General features: G+C 44.2%; 1 protein-coding gene across 1 annotated transcript in view; it reads right to left on the bottom strand.

Annotated features, from left to right (window-relative positions):
• Positions 1-18,770, bottom strand: part of ryr2a (ryanodine receptor 2a (cardiac)) — a 612,110-nt gene that overhangs the window by 204,384 nt on the left and 388,956 nt on the right. The window contains exons 63-64 of the mRNA XM_069936123.1: positions 13,863-13,923; positions 1,057-1,295 (exon numbers count right to left, since the gene is read on the bottom strand). Of these exons, the coding sequence (XP_069792224.1) occupies positions 1,057-1,295; positions 13,863-13,923 (300 nt within the window). The remainder of the gene's footprint in view (positions 1-1,056; positions 1,296-13,862; positions 13,924-18,770) is intronic.

Below are 18,770 nucleotides of genomic sequence, written 5' to 3'. Positions count from 1 at the left end.
AATCTCATCCTATATCCATGCAAATCTCCGAGTAGGGAATACTCTGCCTCCCCAGGCTTTGCAAAGCTCATATTTCACAATAAAGTTCCTGGAAGTAACAACCCTGATGGGGAGACTAAACTCCTTCCATTTTTATTTTGGGATGGGAATGCACCAGAACCAGTCTGACAAACTCATGCTCCCAACTGTTAACCTCATCAGCTGGAGAGAAGAGGAATGGGGAACGGTATCCCACAAGTTCCTGCCCTTTTTGAGAATTCTTGGACAAAGAATTGTGTGAATAATATACAGTAAAACCCCTTTTTTGCCAGTTGCTTGAATTCCGGTTAAGAGGGGTTTTACTGTACTTCCTTTATATCATTTGAGGTTTCGCTATGAAATTTTAACTTTTGGAATCGCTCTAGCAGTTGAAGACATTCACCCCATATGGGCTTTATGATCAATAATCCAGTTCATCCCACTCCTAGCCTCATTTCTCAGGGCTTGAGCATTCAGTCCTCTCTCTGATTCCCCACTTCCACAGCATAAAAATCACAGAGGAAATGGTGTTTCTATCTCCCATGGTGACCTGGATTCTGTGGACAGTTGAGGTTTTTTAATCTACCTTGTCTGGATCCGGGGGACTTGGGGGAAAAATAAAACATGGTCATGAGATTGAGTTTGTAACCGAGCACGAGGGAAATAAGAATGGTTCAACCTTCTTTTGACTCCCATGACTTCTTGAAACTGTGCCTTCCCATTATAAATGAAGTTTTGGAAGTGGTTTTGAAAAGCTTTCCTTTTAGACATTTGTGCCTGGCCACACAGCAAGTCAGTGTGCCTCCAATATGAATATCCATCCAGGAAAATGATCAAGTTCATCAAGAAATAACCTTTTTAGAAAATAACACAGGCAATCAAAAGCTGAGGATGCTGGAACTTTCAGTGAAGAATCCTTTGCCTGCTCGTGATTCCAGCATCCGTAACCTTTGCGTCTCTCTATCAGGCAATCTACACGCTCATTGAGATTCAACATAAAATTGTTCAAAGATAACTTTAAAAAGAGAAAAAGCATACGGATCAGATCTTCGCCAAACTGGTGTTGTCCAATGTGCTCAAACAGCGATGACAGGACAGGGAGTAGGGCCACTGTGGTGTAATTGATGATATGGGTCACTCCCTTGGGCTGCGTCCTTGTATGAGTGAACTGACCCAGTTTAAGATTTTCAATGGTTTTTTCCAAATCTTCTGCTGCACTTTCTAAAAATGTTCGCAAAGCCAACTTGACGGACTCCAGGCCAGTCTTCATCAATGTTCTGTCCAAAACAAAACACCCACTTATGCCAAAGGAACAGACAGCTAAATTCTTCAACTGAGATGTCCTCAAGTGCTTCTTTTAATTAATTTTACTTAAGAGATACAGCACGGTAACAGGAACTACAATCCCGTAAGCCCACACCACCAATTAACTAACTGACTAATTAACCTTCTCAACCCCATACATTTTTGGAACATGGGATGAAATGTCACCCAGAGGAAACCCACATGGTCACAGGGAGAATGTACAACTTCTTACCTGAAACCCAGGCACCATAATAATGTTGAAATAACTGCTACATTTTCATTTACAAAATAAATCATCTCTTAGGGGAGTCGCATCTGGAAACTATGGCCCAAGAAATATACTGGGCCTGATAATCATGCGAATGGGAAAACAAAGCCTATGCTTGTGTGAAGCATCATGGAAGTGAAGTACAGGAGCACTTGTAGCCACTGGGTCATTGCATGACTGACATGCCTTGTGTGGAAAACCAAGTGCATGGCATTTTCTCTGTGGAACTAACAAAGAAAATTGGTTCGGCCAGTTATCAGAGCAAAGAGGAAGCATGGTTGGAATGAAAGAGAGCCGGAATGTTGGGGGAGCATCAGTGGGCATGAGGACTATCAGATCTCAAGTGCAATATGATTCAGGTTGGGATACCAAGAGAAGATGCTCTGAGCAGGGGAGAAAGCTTTATCGGTGAAGCGTGTGACTTTGGGATGAAAAGGGGTCTTATAACAGCATTGATCCAGAATTCTGACAGGGAATGGAAGGAAAAGAAAGAACACAGTGGGACTGGTTGGAGACATGACTGGAGATTCAAACAAAATAAACAGCAAAGAGATGAACGTGGGAAGTCAGAAGAGAAACAGACCGTCATCTTGAAGGAGTCAGACTGATTTCCAATAAGTTGCACAGAAACAGGGCAGAAATCTGCAGTTAAATCAACTCCAGTGTTATCACTAAGGCTGTTATATAGCCTTAGCTGTAGCAAAAAAATGTATTATGTCAACCTGGAAATTAGAAGATAGCCTGAGAATACAGCAATGGTACATAGAAATGAATAAATGTATTTCATTGGAAAAAATAATATATAATTTAAGAAATAACATCACAGTTTTCAAACAAATTTGGGAACCGTACATGGAACACAATAGAGTAGTCCTACCGCGGACCTCCACCCCCTAAAATGACAGAAGGAGAAGACGAAATGAACTGACCCAGTGTGTAAAAGTAGATGACACAATTTTCTTGTTTATTTTCATTGTGTGATGACATTGTGTAATGGGTTTAATATATCATATATGTTAAATGTTGAGTGGGTGGGGAGGAGGGGTGAAGGAGGGAGGGAAGGGAGGGGGAAAAAGGGGAGAAAATGACACTGTGTATATTCAAGAGGGAAATATTTGTCTGTATTTTGGTCAGTATGGTTCATAGAGTGAAAAATATTTTTTTTTTAAATCAACACTTGATAAGTGAGGCTGAGTGAGTTATATCATTCAGTAGCCTGGGGCTACACACAAGGAAGCTGGAACACGTTTTCAATTCAATGCCAGAGCATTCTGCAGGATAAACACAGTCTCCTGCAGAAGATTCTCTAACCCTGTGTATTTCTGATCACTGTTGTATACCTAGTCCAAAAAAACTCACTAATATTTAATTTCTGCACTTTGAAAATTACGGAAACTGTAAAATATTGCCAATATTTCTATGGCGGCCCCTCACATAACTTCACTTAACATTAACTCCTTGGGCACCTCCCAGATATCATCCCAGTAAAAAGTAGAGGATGGGGGAAACGTGTGGCTGATCAACGCTGATAGTGAAAGCACGAAAGTACATTTGAAAGCTTAGTGAAAGGCTTTCATTCAATGCAATGTCTTTTCCTTTTATATGTGATTGAAAGGTTGAATGTGGTTTTAAAATGCAACAAGGATGCTTGAGGTAGCAATCTTCCCAGATATGCCCCTTTCATAGATTAAGAATAGAGCACAATACAGTCCACAAAATGGTACCCATACAAACTCCCTGACCTTTAGAATAGCTATGGACAAAGATAGGAGTAGACCAAATGGTAGTTTAATTGGGGAAGAGTTCATTACAATGGGATTAGGAAAGAACTGTGGAGACTAAATTGGGATGTCCTCAGGAGAAAGCACAGAAGTAATATGGAAGATGTTTCGGGACCACATTGTTTGGGATTCTGGATAAGATTGTTGTGGAGAACTGCTGTATTCCTGATTACCTGGTTCTGCCCCATTCTGTGACTGTACCTGTGGTCCCTCCCTCTTTTGACCTTGTATAAAGCCTCTAAAACCTTGGCCCTTCCCCAGAAAGCACAGGATAAGGTCCCTGTCCATTGTGAATAAAAACCTGTAAATCAGCGTCTCTGTCTCAGTTAACTCAGTCTCGAGTTATTTACTGCACGTCAATTTTATTCCGAAGTTTTTTTGCTTTCTTCACCAAAAATGGACCAACTCTTGAAACCTGACAAACTGGAGATCGACCTATAGTCGCCTATGCCTCAGACAGCTTTGAACTCTGGCTACGCTGTTTCAAGGTCTTCCTACAAAACTCAGTCAGCATTGTGACCACCGACACAAACAGACTGCATCTTCTCTTCTCCCGGGTTAGACCCTGAGTGTTCCCAATGATAAGGAACGCTACCACGTATGTGGAAACAATGAAGACACTCAAGGGACAATACAGGGAGAAAGTTAACATGTTGGCCACTCGCAGACAGCAACCGGGCCCTTCGGGGACTCACACAAGCGTGCAACTTCCAGGCAGTATCGGCCACCCAAAACACAGAAGACATGATCAGGGGCGCCTATGTTGCAGGCATGAGGTTTGACTACATGAGCCAGAGGTTACTCAAGCAGAGTAAGTTAGACTTAAAAGGGGCGATTGAACTTGCAAAGTTACTGGAGATTGTCCTCCACAACATGGAAGCGTACTCTGTGAACGGGAATGGGCCCACACAGGGGTCCTCAGGTCACCTGTCTGCACTGTGCCCAATTAACGAGCCCACTTCTGCTTCTGTCTCCCAGGAGCATCCGAAGTGCTACTTCGGCGGCCAGGCAAAACACCCCCAAAAACACTGCCTAGTGAGAGACGCAACATGCTCCAAGTGCAGAAAGAAGAGCCACTATGCAAGGCCGATTACAGCCTTTCAGCCCCAGCACCACCATGGCAGCCGGTATCTTAAGACACCAGTATCTTCAAGGGACGACCATGCTGTGACATGGGGGCCACCATCTTAAATGCCGCTGACTTCTGGGAGACCCATGCCACATTGTGGGTGCTGCTATCAGGCCCCAAGATGGTGAGTCAGCGCGGGTTGGACCACGGACTGACCCTAGCCTCAGTGGTGCTGGACCAGAACATCCCTCATCAACATGCTTGCTCCATAATGGACGTTTCCACCAACAACCAGGTGACTAAGTGCCTTTCTGATAGCGGGAGCACCAAGAGCTTTATTCATCCTGACACTGTCCATTGTTATTCCCTTGAGGTAAAATTGGTCGCCTACAAACTCGCCTTAGCCTCATAGACTCACTCTGCAGAAATCCGCAGCTAAACTATGGTGACGTTGAACGTGCGGAGCATGACATATAGGGACTTTAAATTCCTCATTATGCTGCAGCTCTGCTCGCCGGTACTGTTGGGGACTAGACTTCCAGTGCCACTTAAAGAGCGTCACTATGCAATATGATGGCCCTCTCCCACCCCTCACAGTTAGCAACCATCAGTTCCTTAACAGGCCACTATGCTCCCCCCCCCACTCCCCTAACCGACGTGTGGTCTCCATCCCTTCTGCAACGAACCCCCACCGCTGTTCACCAACCTCATCCCCAACTGTAAACCAGTTCCCACAAAAATCAGGCGATACAGTGAAGAGGACAGGGCTTTTATAAAGGTGGAGGTATGATGAGTCCTGGATGACGGGATGATTGAGCTCGGGTAGTGGAGGTAGTGGGGGTAAAGGCAGAATGGTGATCAACTCTAATCAAACCATTAATCACTACATGCAGCTAGATGTGTTCCCCCTTCCTTGCTTCATGGATAAGGTCAACCAAACTACCCAGTATCGCACATTCTCCACAACAGATCTGAAGTCCACCTACCACCAATTCCCTGAAAATTGCCAGTACACAGCCAACAACGTGACAGTCATCTCTACCACTTCCTCAGGGTCCCCTTTGGTATCACCGATTGCATTTCCATCTTCCAACAGGAGATAGACTGGAGGTAGACAAAAACGACCTGCATGCTATCTTCCCATATCTGAATAATGTCAGGATCTGCAGCTATGACCTGCAAGACCATGACATGGACTTCCAGAAATTTCTAACCACTGTCAAACACCAGAATCTGACCTACAATAAGTAATAAGTGTATTTTCTGCACTACCCGACTGGCGATCCTTGGCTGCATCATGGAGAATGGGGTTATTGGCACTGACCCTGACCACATGCAGCCTCTGCTAGACCTCTCCCTTCTCCATAACCTCAAAGCCCTGAAAAGGTGCCTGGAGTTCTTTTTTTATTACGCCCAGTAGGTTCCAAATTATGTGGATAAAGCCCGCCTCCTTATCACGTCCACTTCCCTCCCCCTTATAAATGAAGCATGGGCAGCTTTCTGCCGCATAAAGAAGGACATCGCAAAAGCTGCAACGTATGTAGTGGATGAATCTGCCCCTTTCCAGGTGGAGAGTGATGCATCCGATTTTGCCCTGGCCATCACCCTTAATCAGGCCACCATGTTGCCTTTTTCTCCTGTGCCCTCTGAAGTCCAACATTCCTCTATAGAGGAGGTGGCTCAGGCGATCGTTGAGGCAGTACAGCACTGGAGGCACTACCTGGCCAGAAGAGGTTTTACCCTGCTCACGGACCAATGAGCCATGGCATTCTTGTTCAACAATAAACAGTGAGGTAAGATAAAGAACGATAACATTTTGAGGAGGAGGATCAAATCTCCAGCTACAATTATGACATACTGTACCAGCCGGGAAGCTCAACGACTCAGATGCCCTGTCATGAAGGACATGTACCAGCGCACAGGTGAATTGCCTCAAAGCCCTCCACAACGACCTCCGCCACCCCGGTGTCATGAGATTTTTTTTCACTTTATCAAATCTCAGAATCTGCCTTCATCCATTGAGGATGTTAAAGCCATGTCCAGGGACTGTATGGTCTGTGCGGAGTGCAAGCCACATTTTTATCAACTGGACAGGGTGCACCTGATAAAAGCCACGCACCCTCTGAATGCCTGAGCTTGGACTTCAAGGGCCCCCTTCCCTCCACAAAGCACAATATATACTTCCTCATGGTTATTGCCGACGAATATTTGAGGTTCACAAATGACATGACTACCATCACGGTCACTGGGGGCCTGAGCAACCTGTTCACCCTGTTTGGGTACTTGTCGTTCATCCACAACGACCAGGGGTCCTCGTTTATGAGTGACATGCTACACAAGGGGTTTCGCCACCAGCAGGACCACGAGTTACAATCCCTGGGGATCGGTCTGGTGGAGAGAGAAAACAGCACTGAGTGGAAGGCCGTCCTTCTTGCCCTAACGTCCAGGGGACTGTCTGTCTCTCATTGGCAGGGGGTCCTTCCAGAGGCGCTCCATGCCATTCAATCTCTGCTATGTACTGTACTGCCACAAACACTGCACCTCACAAAAGAATTTTCTCCTTCCGCATGAAGTCCACGTCGGGACCAAACTACCATCCTGGCTGACATCTCTAGGGCTGGACCTACTACAAAAACACGTGAGGATCCATAAAACTGACCCCCTAGTTGAAAGGATTCAGCTCCTCCATACAAACCCACAATATGCATACGTGACCTTCCCGGATGGGCGCAAGGAAACAGTCTCCATCCAGGAACTTGCACATGCGGGGGCCCTTGAGGAGCATACCCACCAAGCAGCACCCCTCCTTCCATGAACATGGAATACGAACCATTGCACCCTCCCCCCACCTCAGTCACTCCAGCCAAGCCACCACACCCCCAAGCAGGTTGGCAGCGCTGGAGAGCCGAGAGGAGACAGCGGCCTCAGCCACAACCCAACAACAAGTGCTCCACTGGTCAGTATGGAAGATCAAGCCACTAGACAGGCTTAACCTGTAAGACCATGTGCCCCATGTAACCCTGCCGGACAAAAAACAAATCCCAAGGGGTAAATGTCGTGAACTGAACTGCTGTATTCCTGATTACCTGGTTCCGCTCCGTCCTGTGACTGTACCAGTGGCCCCTCCCTCTTTTGACCTTGTGTAAAGCCTCTAACACCTTGACCCTTCCCCAGAAATTCCAGGTCATGGCACAGGATGAGGTCCCTGTCCATTGTGAATAAAAGCCTGCAGATCAGTGACTCAGTCTCAGCCTCTCGACTTATTTACTGCGCATCAATTATCCCATAGGATAAGGGAACAGACGTTGACAAAAATGATGAGGCAGCTTGTTAAGAGGACGAAGGAAGCATATGAACGTTTAAGAAGCAAAAGGCAGGAAGGGCTCATGAGAATTGTATGGTAACCAGGAAGGAAATTCTTAGAAGAGCTAAAAGGGAGCATGAGAAGTCCTCGGCAGGTAGGATTGAGGAAAACCCTAACAAATTCTATGCATGCATGGTGAGCAGAAGGATGACAAGAATGAAGGTACGGCCGCTTATGGATAAAGGACGCAACATGTGCCTGGAAGCAGAGGTGGTAGGAGAGGTCCTAAATGAATACTTTGCTTCAGTGTTCGTTAGAGAGAGGGATCTTGGTCAATGTGAGGTGAGTAGAGAACAGTCTTATGTGCTGGAGCATGTTGAGTTTAAGAAGGAGGAAGTGCAGTATCCTCTTAAAAATATTAGAATTGTTAAGTCGCCAGGACTGGTTACTATAGGAAGCAAGGGAAGAGATTGCTGGGGCTTTGGCAATGATCTTTGCCTCCTCCTTGGCCACAGAGGGGTACTGGAGGATTAGAGAAGGGCAAATACTGTCCCCTTGTTTAAAAGAAAGCAAATTGGAGAATCCTGGGGATTATAGATCAGTTAGTCTTATGTCAGAAGTGGACAAACTATTGGAGAGGATTCTTAGGGACTGGATTTACGAGCATCTAGAAAAATATAATCTTCTTAGGGTGAGTCCGCCTAGCTTATTGAGGGGTAGGTCATGCTTCACAAGTCTAAATATGTATTTTTGAGGAAGGGACAAAAGAAACTGATGAAGTTAGGATGACAGATATGGTGTATATGTATTTTACGAAAGCATTTGACAAAGTCCCCCATGGTTGTCTCATTCAAAAAAGTCATAAGGCATGAGATTCATGGAACCTTGGCTTTGTGGATTCATAAATAGCTTGTCTGCAGAAAGCAGAGGGTATTAGTAAATGGATCCTAATCTGCCTGGAGGTCAGTGGCTAGTTGAGTTCCGCAGGGATCTGCTTTGGAACCCCTGCTCTTTGTGATTCTTGGAAATGACCTGCACAAGGTAATAGAGGGATGAATCAGTAAGTTTGCAGATGATATAAAGGTTGGAGTTGTTGTGGATAATGTAAAAGATTGTCATAGGGTATGGACAGGTTGTAGAGTTGGGCGGAAAAGTGACAGATGCAGTTCAATCCAGGTAAGTGTGAAGTGATGCATTTTGGAAGGTCAAACTTGAAGGCAGAGTACATTGTTAATGGCAAGATTCTTAACAGTGTGGAAAAACAGAGGGACCTTGGGGTCCAAATCCATAGATCTCTCAAGGTTGCTGTGCAGTTGGATAGGATAGTTAAACAGGTTTATGGTGTGCTGGTCTTCTTTCGTCAGAGTATTGAGTTCATGAGTCATGAGGTAATGTTGCAGCTCCATAAAACTCTGATTGGACCACACTTAGAATATTGTGTTTTGTTCTGGCCACCTCATTACAGGAAGGATGTGGAAGCCATGGAGACAGTGCAGAGGAGATTTACCAGGATAATGCCTGGATTGGAGATTATGTCTTATGAGGCAAGGTTAACAGAGCTTGGACTTTTCTCTTTGGAAAAAAAGCAAGATGTAAGTTGACATAATGGAGGTCTACAAGATTATGAGAATGTCGCAGGGCGAGAATAGGAAGCATCAGAGTGCATCTGTACAAGGTGAGAGGATGAAAGTTTAGGGTAAAGACCAGGGCTAAGTATTTTTATACAGAGAGTAATAGGCACTTGAAATGCATTGACAGGGCTGGTGATGGAGGTTGGTACAATAAGGACTTTTAAAAGACTCTTAGACAGGCACATGGATGCAAGAAAAATAGAGGGTTATGGGTGTGAGGTAGAGAAAGTTTAACTTGTTAGATAGGATTGTATTGGTCAGGACACAAATTGCCTGAATATGCCTGAGATTGTCTGATCTCGGAAACTAAGCAGGCTCAGGACTTGTCAGTACTTGGAGGAGAACACCAGGTGCTGTAGCCTTCTGTGAGGGACACGGGACAAAGTGGCAACTCTCTGCCTGCCTTACAGTGGACAAAAGTTAAAGAATTTCATGTATGTAAGATTACAAATGTAGTATTACATGACAATAATGGAACCTTTACATTTTTGTGTTTATATTGTAAGCCAAAGGTCCTGTATTGTGCTGCAATGTTCCATGTTCGATGTTTTTAAACTTACTCCACCATCAATTTAATAATTCCCAACCTCAGAGCCCATAACCCTCTATTTTTCTTACATCCATGTGCCTTTCTCAGATTCTTTTGAATTCCCCTATTATATCATCCTGCATCATCAACCCCGGCAATGCATTCCATGCACCCCCTACTCTCTAAGTAAAATCTTTACCTCTGACATCTCCCCTAAACCTTGCTCCACTCACCTTAAGCAGAAGTCCTCTGGTACTTGCTATTATCATCCCAGGAAAAAGGTGGCTGTCTATGCCCCTCATAATCTTATGCATCTCCATTAAGATACCTCTCATCTTCCATTGTAGCTGCACAATTACGAACTTGCGGTTCACAATCTCGTGCTACAATGACAATGGTAACTGCGTACAGTTTACGTGAAGGGGCAGATTGTTGGATCCACTGGTGAGCAGCGATGGGAAAGACACTGTTGGTACGCGTCTGCATCTCCCATTGGAAGGTGACTGGATGGGCAGCTGGACTTCGTGGCCTATGCATCAGCGAGCAGTCTCTGCCAATTAATGGCAGTACTTTACCACTCGACCGGACAGCTGAGCAATGGGAGGCTACTGTTGGAGAGGGCCAGCTCACTGGTGTGACTATATGAGGGCAGAATAAATTCTGTGAATGGTGCCAGGAAGCTGGAAAGGGCAAATATATCAAACTTATTGGAGTGGAAAATGAGTTTATGCATTTTAATGGATCTGAAGTGTAAACTGAGGAGAGGCAATACTATTCTAAAAAGGGGGCAGGGGTCAAGGGTTTGGGGATTTGTGCACACAAACCTATTAGCATAGCAGTTAATGCAATCATGTCACCGTGCCAGCGACCCAAGTCCAAATCTGCCACTGTCTGTATGGAGTTTGTACATTCTCCTTGTGTCTACATGGGTTTCCCCTGGGTTCTCCTGGTTTTTTTTCCCCCACATTTCAAAGACATACGGGGTGTGGTAGACCACTGTATATATGTTTGGATGTGCTGTGTATATGTACTAGGACACACTCTTTGCTGACTGTGCCTGAGGCTCCTCCCACTGACCCCTGAATAAAGGCACCTCTTTCACAGCCCCCTTTTCAGTCCAGGAGAGTCGACCAGCATGGACGGACATACATTCTGTAGTTAATAAAAGCCTATCAGCCTCTCTACAACTTCTAGTCTTCTAAGTTATTGATGATGCATCACAGAGTGTGTAGGTTAACTGGTCACACGGGATTATTTGGGCGGCACGGACGTGAGCAGGAAGGGCCTGTTTTGTGCTGCATGCCTAAATTAATTAAAACTATTGAAAGTAGGAAAGGCAGAAACATTGCGCAGGCTAGGCAACATAGGTGGAAGGAGAAACAGTTTACATTTCAGATCCAAAAACCTTTGTCAGGACAGGAAAAAAAAGAATATAATTTAATTGGCAAAAAAAGCTCGAGAAGGCACGGTAGAAGAATAGAAATGTATTTGACAGAGTGACATCAAATGAGTTAATATTACTGCCTCTTTATCTGTGTGGTGCGTTGTTATTCGCAAGGCTGTGGACCAAACCAGCAGGAAAGACAAATAGTAATAAATGAGCCAAAATTAGACAGGTAGAAATGGTCATTTCTGAAAACATGTTGGTGAATTTGACATTGAGAGTTCATAGCAACATTGTCTGCAGATGAAAGATGAGATGCTGATCCTCAAGTTTTCATTGGACCTCACTGTGCTGGAGTAGGAGGCACAGATGGATGGGTCAGAGTGGGAATGAGTTGGCAATTCCAGTGCTAAGTAGCCAGAAGTTCAGAGTGAATAAAGGTGCATCACACCCCACTCCCACTCTGACCTCTATTACATTTTTTGCCAGCAAACTCTCCGCTCTCCCTCCCGTACCTTTACCTTAGCCATTTGTTCCTCCAGCTCTCCGCCCCCTTCCCTCTCCATTCACAGAGCCATCCCTCCTCCCCTCCTCCCCTGCTTGCTGGTGTGCCCTCCCTCCCTTATCCAACTATTGACTCTTGCCTTTGGGGACCATGCTCCTCCCTCCTTACCATTTTGTTCAGGCACCTGGTGACATTTTTCCATAACTCGAAGAAGGGCTCAGCCCAAAACTTTGATTATGTACCTTTATCTTTGCCACAAAACTACACTGTTGGTCCAGCTGAGTTTTTCCAACATGGTGTTTTTACTTCAACCACAGAGTCTGCAGACCTTTGTGTTTTTCTTCAACACGTCATGGCAGCAGTCCACCTTCCTCACGAGTTTCAAGGCAGCCACCACAATCTCAATACCAAAGAGGGGTGATAGCAAAAGACCAACAATTTTCTTTTAGACATACAGCACGATAATGGGTCATTTCAGCCAACGAGCCCGTGCCACCCAATTTTCCTATATCCCCCAGTACATTTTGAATGGTGGGAGGAAACCAGAGTCCCTGTAGGAAACCCATATTGACACAGGGAGTCCCAATTGCTGGCACTGTAACAGTGTTACGCTAACTGCTACACCAACTAACTGTACTGCGCGATTACCGCCCAGTGGCACTGACCTCCACCATTATGAAATGGTTTGAGCGTCTGTTGATGGAACATATTAAAGCGTACCTCCTAGAGAGGCTGGACCTATTTCAATTCCCCTACGGACTGAACTGTTCTATAGCCTTGTCCCTTCACTCCATCCTGACCCTCCTGGAAAATGATGCCTCATATGCCAGGCTGCTGTTTATTGACTTCAGCTTCAGTTCATATCCCAGAGGCTGGTGGAGAAGCTGCCCCTGCTGGGGACTCAACACCCTTCTCTGCAATTGGACTCTGGACTTCCTAACAGAAAGATCGCAGTCTGTCTAGTTCGGTAGCACAACATTGAGCATCATCATGTTGAGCACTGAAGCACCTCAGGGCTGTGTGCTCAGCCAGCTCCTGTTCATGACCCACAACTGCATCGCCAGATCCTGCTCCAACAGAGTCATCGTTTGCAGATGACACGACAGTCGTCGGCCTCATCAGCAACAACGATGAGTCGCACTACAGAGAGGTGAAAATTTCATGAAATAGTGTGAGTGACAACCTGAGTCTCAAAGTGGACAAGACAAGACAATTGTGGACATCAGGAGAACCAGGGATGACCAACCTTCACTACACATTAATAGCTCGATAGTGGAGAGAGTAGAAATCACCAAGTTGCTCAAAGTCCACTAAAGAAAAAACCTATCCTTGACACATAACATATCCTCACTTGCGCTACTGGCAACTTCCTACAGTTCTATCAAGAGCGTTCTGCATAGCTACATCACACTGTGGTACAGTTACTGCAGAGTATGGAATCAGAGATCAATTCACAGGGTCATAGAAGTCCCTTCTCCCCCCACCCCACCATCGATTGATTTACCGGGGTTGATGTCTGAAGAGGGCTCGCAAAATCAGGGAGGACCCCTACCACCCTGCGCACAACATCTCCGAGGTACTCCCATCAGGAAAAAGACAAAGTATTAGAACTAGAACCACCGGGTTAGGGAACAATTTCTTTCCACAGGCAATGAGACTGCTGAGTGACTGTTGAACTGTTAAAACAATTCTCTGTGACCTTAATATTTATAATAAAATAAATATATATTTATTTTAATATATGTACAGTATATATACAGTACTGTGTCCATATATCATTTGTGCATATGTCTGTATATGTATTTACACCGTTCTGCACCATGGACTGGAGAACTCTGTGCGTCGGATTGTACTGGTACATTCAAATGACAAATAAACTTGAACTCAACCCAGTTTGGATGAGGGAATCACAGGCCTGAAACGTTAACCATTTCTCTTTCAATAGTAGCTTCCCAAATTTCTAACTGTTCGCAGCATTTTTTGAATTTTCCAATGAGTGCCTTTTTCTCCCCATTTATTCATTAAAAAATGCCAGAGCAGATTCCAAGTTTATTTATGATTTATTTACCTGGCATCCAAAGTCTGGCCCAAAATGTGAAGACAATTCACAATGGAAGTGGCATCGTTCCCTGCATTGAAGAAGAACACTGATTTAAAATTCATGGGCAGAACAGATTATGTTTTGAGCTACTTTGAAAACTACTCTTGGCACAACAATCACAAATCATTTTAACTGCACTGTAAAAACAAAGGCTAACATACCAAACAATACCACACTAGTAAGTCTGTTCCTTCCATCTTTCATTCAGTAGGACCAGTATGAGAAAGCTTTTGCTACATTAAGCCATGTGCAGCTCGATTCAAAATAAAATTTATACGCTATAGCTCTGAAGAAGACCATTCATCCTGTAATTTCCATACTGTCCAAACATGCAACAGGTTAATTCAACCTCCCAGTCCTTGGTCCACAGGCCTATTGGTGAAATCTTATAGAGATTTTCGAGGAGGTTACTAAGAAAGTTGACAAGGGGAAGGCTGTGGATGTTGTCTATATGGACTTTAGTAAGGTCTTTGACAAGGTTCTGCATAAGAGGTTAGTTAGGAAGGTTCAAGTATTAGGTATTAATATTGAAGTAGTGAAATTGGATTCAATAATGGTTAGATGGGAGCTGCCAGGGAGTAGTGGTGGAAAATTGTTTGTCAAATTGGAGGCTGGTGATTGGTGGAGTGTCTCAGGGATCGATACTGGGTTTCTCTGCTGTTTGTCATATATAGTAATGATCTAGTTGATAGGATGGTTAATTGGATTAGTAAGTATGCAGATGATACAAAGATTGGTGGTGTTGTGGACAGTGAAGAAGGTTATCAAAGCTTGAAGCGGGATAAAGGATTGTTAGAAGAGTGGGCTGAAAGATGGCAGATGGAGTTAAATACTGATAAATGTGAGGTGCTACATTTTGGTAGAACTAATCAGCAAAAGTCCTACACATTAGATGGTAGTCAATTGAGGAGTGCAGTAGAACAAAGGGATTTATGAATTCTAGTACATAATTCCCTGAAAGTGGTGTCACATGTAGATAGGGTGGTGAAGAAAGCACTTGGTACGTTGGCATTAAATACAGGAGTTGGGATGCCATGTTGAATTTGCATAAGGTATTGGTGAGGGCAAATTTGGAATATTGTGTGCAGTTTTCATCATTGAATTATAGGAAGGATATAAACAGAATAGAGAGAATGTTACCTGGGTTTTAGGGTTTGAGTTACAGGGAAAGATTGAGCGGTGAATTGATACTATTTAAAATTATGAGGGGCACAGATAAGAGTCAATGTGGACAGGCTTTTTCCATTGGAATGGGGGAGATTCAAACAAGAGGACATGGACTGAGATTGAAGGGGAAAAAGTTTAGGGGAAACATGAAGGGAAATTCCTTTACTCAGAAGGTGGTGGGAATGTGGAATGAGCTTCCGGCCAAAGTGGTAGATGCAGGTTCGATTTTAATATGTAAGGAAAAGTTGGATTGGTATATAGACGAGAGAGGTGTGGAGGGTTATGGGCCGGGTGCGAGTCAATAGGACAAGTTGGGAGAAGGTGTTTGGCATGGACTAGAAGAGCCAAACTGGCCTGTTTCTGTGTTGTAATTGTTATATGGTTATAGGTCTTCAAATACTTAGCCTGATACCTTTTAAACACAATGGGGGTCTCTGCCTAGATTACCATTTCAAACAGTGACCTCTATATCACAGCTTAATGAAATAATTCTATCACCTCCCTTTGAATTCTTCAATCAATTACACTAAGATTCCCCAGGACAACGTCTGCTCAGTTTACCATGATAAGGTCTCTCATAAGCATCTCCCCTTGGAATACATCTCTCCTCAGCGTCTTTTGTCACCAACAACCTGACCCTAAACTAGATGGTCTCATCTCACAGCTATAATTGAAGAGCCCTGGCAACATTCTTACCGCCCACACATTCATTGTCAGGCTGATCAAAAAGGGTCCCCACAGGCCATACACAAAAGTACTGGAGAAGGCTGCTTCTCACATCCTTTAAGTTCAATGGAACTGAAATTCAGAAGCAGCGCAAACACACAGACCTGACGCTCCACACCAAATGCAGATGAATATCCTGACCATAATTTCTGCCAATTAATACAAATTCAGATTCAGATTCCAGGTTTATTGTCAGAGTACATACAAGACATCACATACAACCCTGAGATCCTTTTTTTCCTGCAGGCAAACCAGAATTAATTGGTAGTTCAAAATAATTTGTGCACAGTGGACATGCAAACAAATAAAGAACTGTAAATGAATGTAAATAAACTAACTGTGCAATACAGAGAGAATAAAAATATCATAAAGTGCACAAGTAAGACTCCTTAAAAGAGTTCCTGATGACTTTGTTGTTGGGGAGTCTGATGGTGGAGGGGTAGCAGCTGTTCCTGAACCTGGTGGTGTGAGTCTTGTGGCACCGAGATCCCTTTCCTGATGGCAGCAGCAAGAAAAGAGCATGTGCTGGGTGGTGAAGATCTTTGATGATTGCTGCTGCTCTCTGACAGCAGCGTTCCCTGTAGATGTGATCAATAGTGGGGAGGGTTTTGCCTGTGATGTCCTGGGCTGTGTCCACAACCTTTGCAGGGCTTTATGCTCAGCGGTACTGATGTCCACATACCAGACTGTGATGCAGCCGGTCAGCACACTGTCCACCACACATCTGTAGAAATTTGCCAAGGTTTCCGATGTCATATCAAACTTCTGCAAACTGGCTCTGATGTGCTTTCTTCAGGACACCATCAATATGTTGGGTCCAGGAAAGATCCTCTGAAATAGTGACTTCTGAGAACTTAAATTTTCTCACCCTCTCCACCTCTGATCCCCAATTATCATTGGATTGTATTCCTTTGGTTTTCCCTTCCAGAAGTCAGCTCCTTGGTTTTGGTGAGATTGAGTGCGAGGTTGCTGTTGGCGTACTATTCAGCCAAGTTTTCAATCTCCCTCCTGTATACTGACTCATTGCTTTTCTTTATACAATCCATGACCATAGTATTGGCACCAAATTTGTAGATGGTGGTGTCATACTGAGCCACAGAGTCACACAGTCACTACAAAAGGTAAGCTACAATATATAAATGTTGCTTCTCAGACTCAAGCTTATATGCTTCAATAGCAGCCTTTCAAAACACTTCATCACTTGATAAGTGCTACTGCTCGATAGTCATTAAGGCAGGTTATTGTGCTCTTCCTTGGCACCAGTATGATTGACATCTGTTTGAAACAGGTGAGTACCATGCCCTACCAGAGTGAGATGTTGAAGATATCCACGAATACTTTGGTAAGTTAGTCAACTCAGATTTTTAATACTTGACCAGGTACTCTGTTTGGACCAGATGCTTTCCTCAGAATCACTCTCCTGAGGACAGCAAGCACGTCATCCTCGGACACGGACAGGATGGCATTATCAGGAGACATGGAGTTGCAGAGGGGTGGATTCTTCACTGTTACTGAGATCAAATCGGGCATAGAATTCCTCTGGGAATAAGGCTTTGCCATCTGCTACTGCAACGGATTTGGTTCTGTAGCAGGTTTAGGCCCTACCACAGCAGTCCTTTATTGTTTCCATTTTCATCTAGAATCTTCACTTTGCTCGGGAGATAGCTTTTAGAAGGTCAAACCTGCTCCTCCTATATTAATCTGGATCTCCGGACTTAAATACCTGTGATCTGGCTCTCAGCAGGTTCCAGATTTCATTGTTCATCAGGGGTTCTGGTTGGGGAAAATCCTAAACAATTTGGTGGGGACACACTCGTCTACAGCTGTTTTGTTAAAATCTGTGACAGCCCTGGTGTAATTATTCAGATCCTGAGCTGAGTCCTTGAACACCACCCAATCAACTGACTTGAGGATGTCCTGTTACCATTATTCAGCCTCCTGTGACCACCATCAAGCTGTCCTGATCTCTGAGCAGAATTTTCTGATCTACACCATTTTTTTTTCAGAGATTGTATTGTTACATAGTTTTAACTTTAGCTGCATTTGGAAGTCCATGTCGCCAGAATCCCTTGCCTGTATTTTTAAATGGACTCTTTGCATCCTTCCAAATCTGGATGTAAAAAGGGTAAACTGAACACTTCATTTGTAAGTATTTTTGAAAGGATTTTCAAATGATGTTGCCCAATCTGTCACTGTAAATTTAGGACCCTGGAGACATAGACTTAAGAGTCTCTCCAGGGTTATGGCAGAGGTTGAAGGAACCCTGTGGAACTGCAAGGCAACAGGGTACTAAGTTGTAATGCAACTCCAAACATGTCAAGAGGAGCTCAATTATTGCTCAAGTGTTCAGAGATCACCAGACATCATCCACGTTCTGCAGGCTTCTCACTACTCTGAACCTCACCCATAATCACCATCAGAAAGCAAATGCAGCAGGACTTGGGAGAGTGCTTGTGCTTGAGTTGCCAAAGGGAGGTTTGCAGGTGCAGCAGGCAATCAAGAAGGCAAATGAAATGTGGGCCTTCATTGCTAGAGGGACTGAACTTAGGAGCAGGGAGGTTTCTGCTGCAACTGTACAAGGTACTGGTGATGCTGCATCTGGAGCCCTGCATACAATTCTGATCTCCTTACATGAGGAAGGATATACTGGCTTTGGGGGCAGTGCAGAGGAGGTTCATCCAGAGATGAGGGTGTTAGCATATGAGGAGAGATTGAGTTGTCTGGGACTGAACTCGCTGGAATTTAGAAGAATGTGATGGGATCTTATTGAAATGTATAAAATTATGAAAGGCAAAAATAAGATGGAGGTTGTTAAGTTGTTTCCATTGGTGGATGAAAGTAGAACTAGAGGTCATAGCCTCATGATTCAGGGTAGTAAATTTAGGATGGAGATGAGGAGGAACTGCCTTTTCTAGAGGGAATTTGCTGCCCATTGAAGCAGAGGTAGCTACCTCAGTAAATATATTGAAGGTTGGATAGATT

Source organism: Narcine bancroftii, chromosome 4 (assembly GCF_036971445.1).
Source record: "Narcine bancroftii isolate sNarBan1 chromosome 4, sNarBan1.hap1, whole genome shotgun sequence".
Lineage (NCBI taxonomy): Eukaryota > Metazoa > Chordata > Chondrichthyes > Torpediniformes > Narcinidae > Narcine > Narcine bancroftii.
This window is presented reverse-complemented; position numbering and strand designations above follow the sequence as displayed.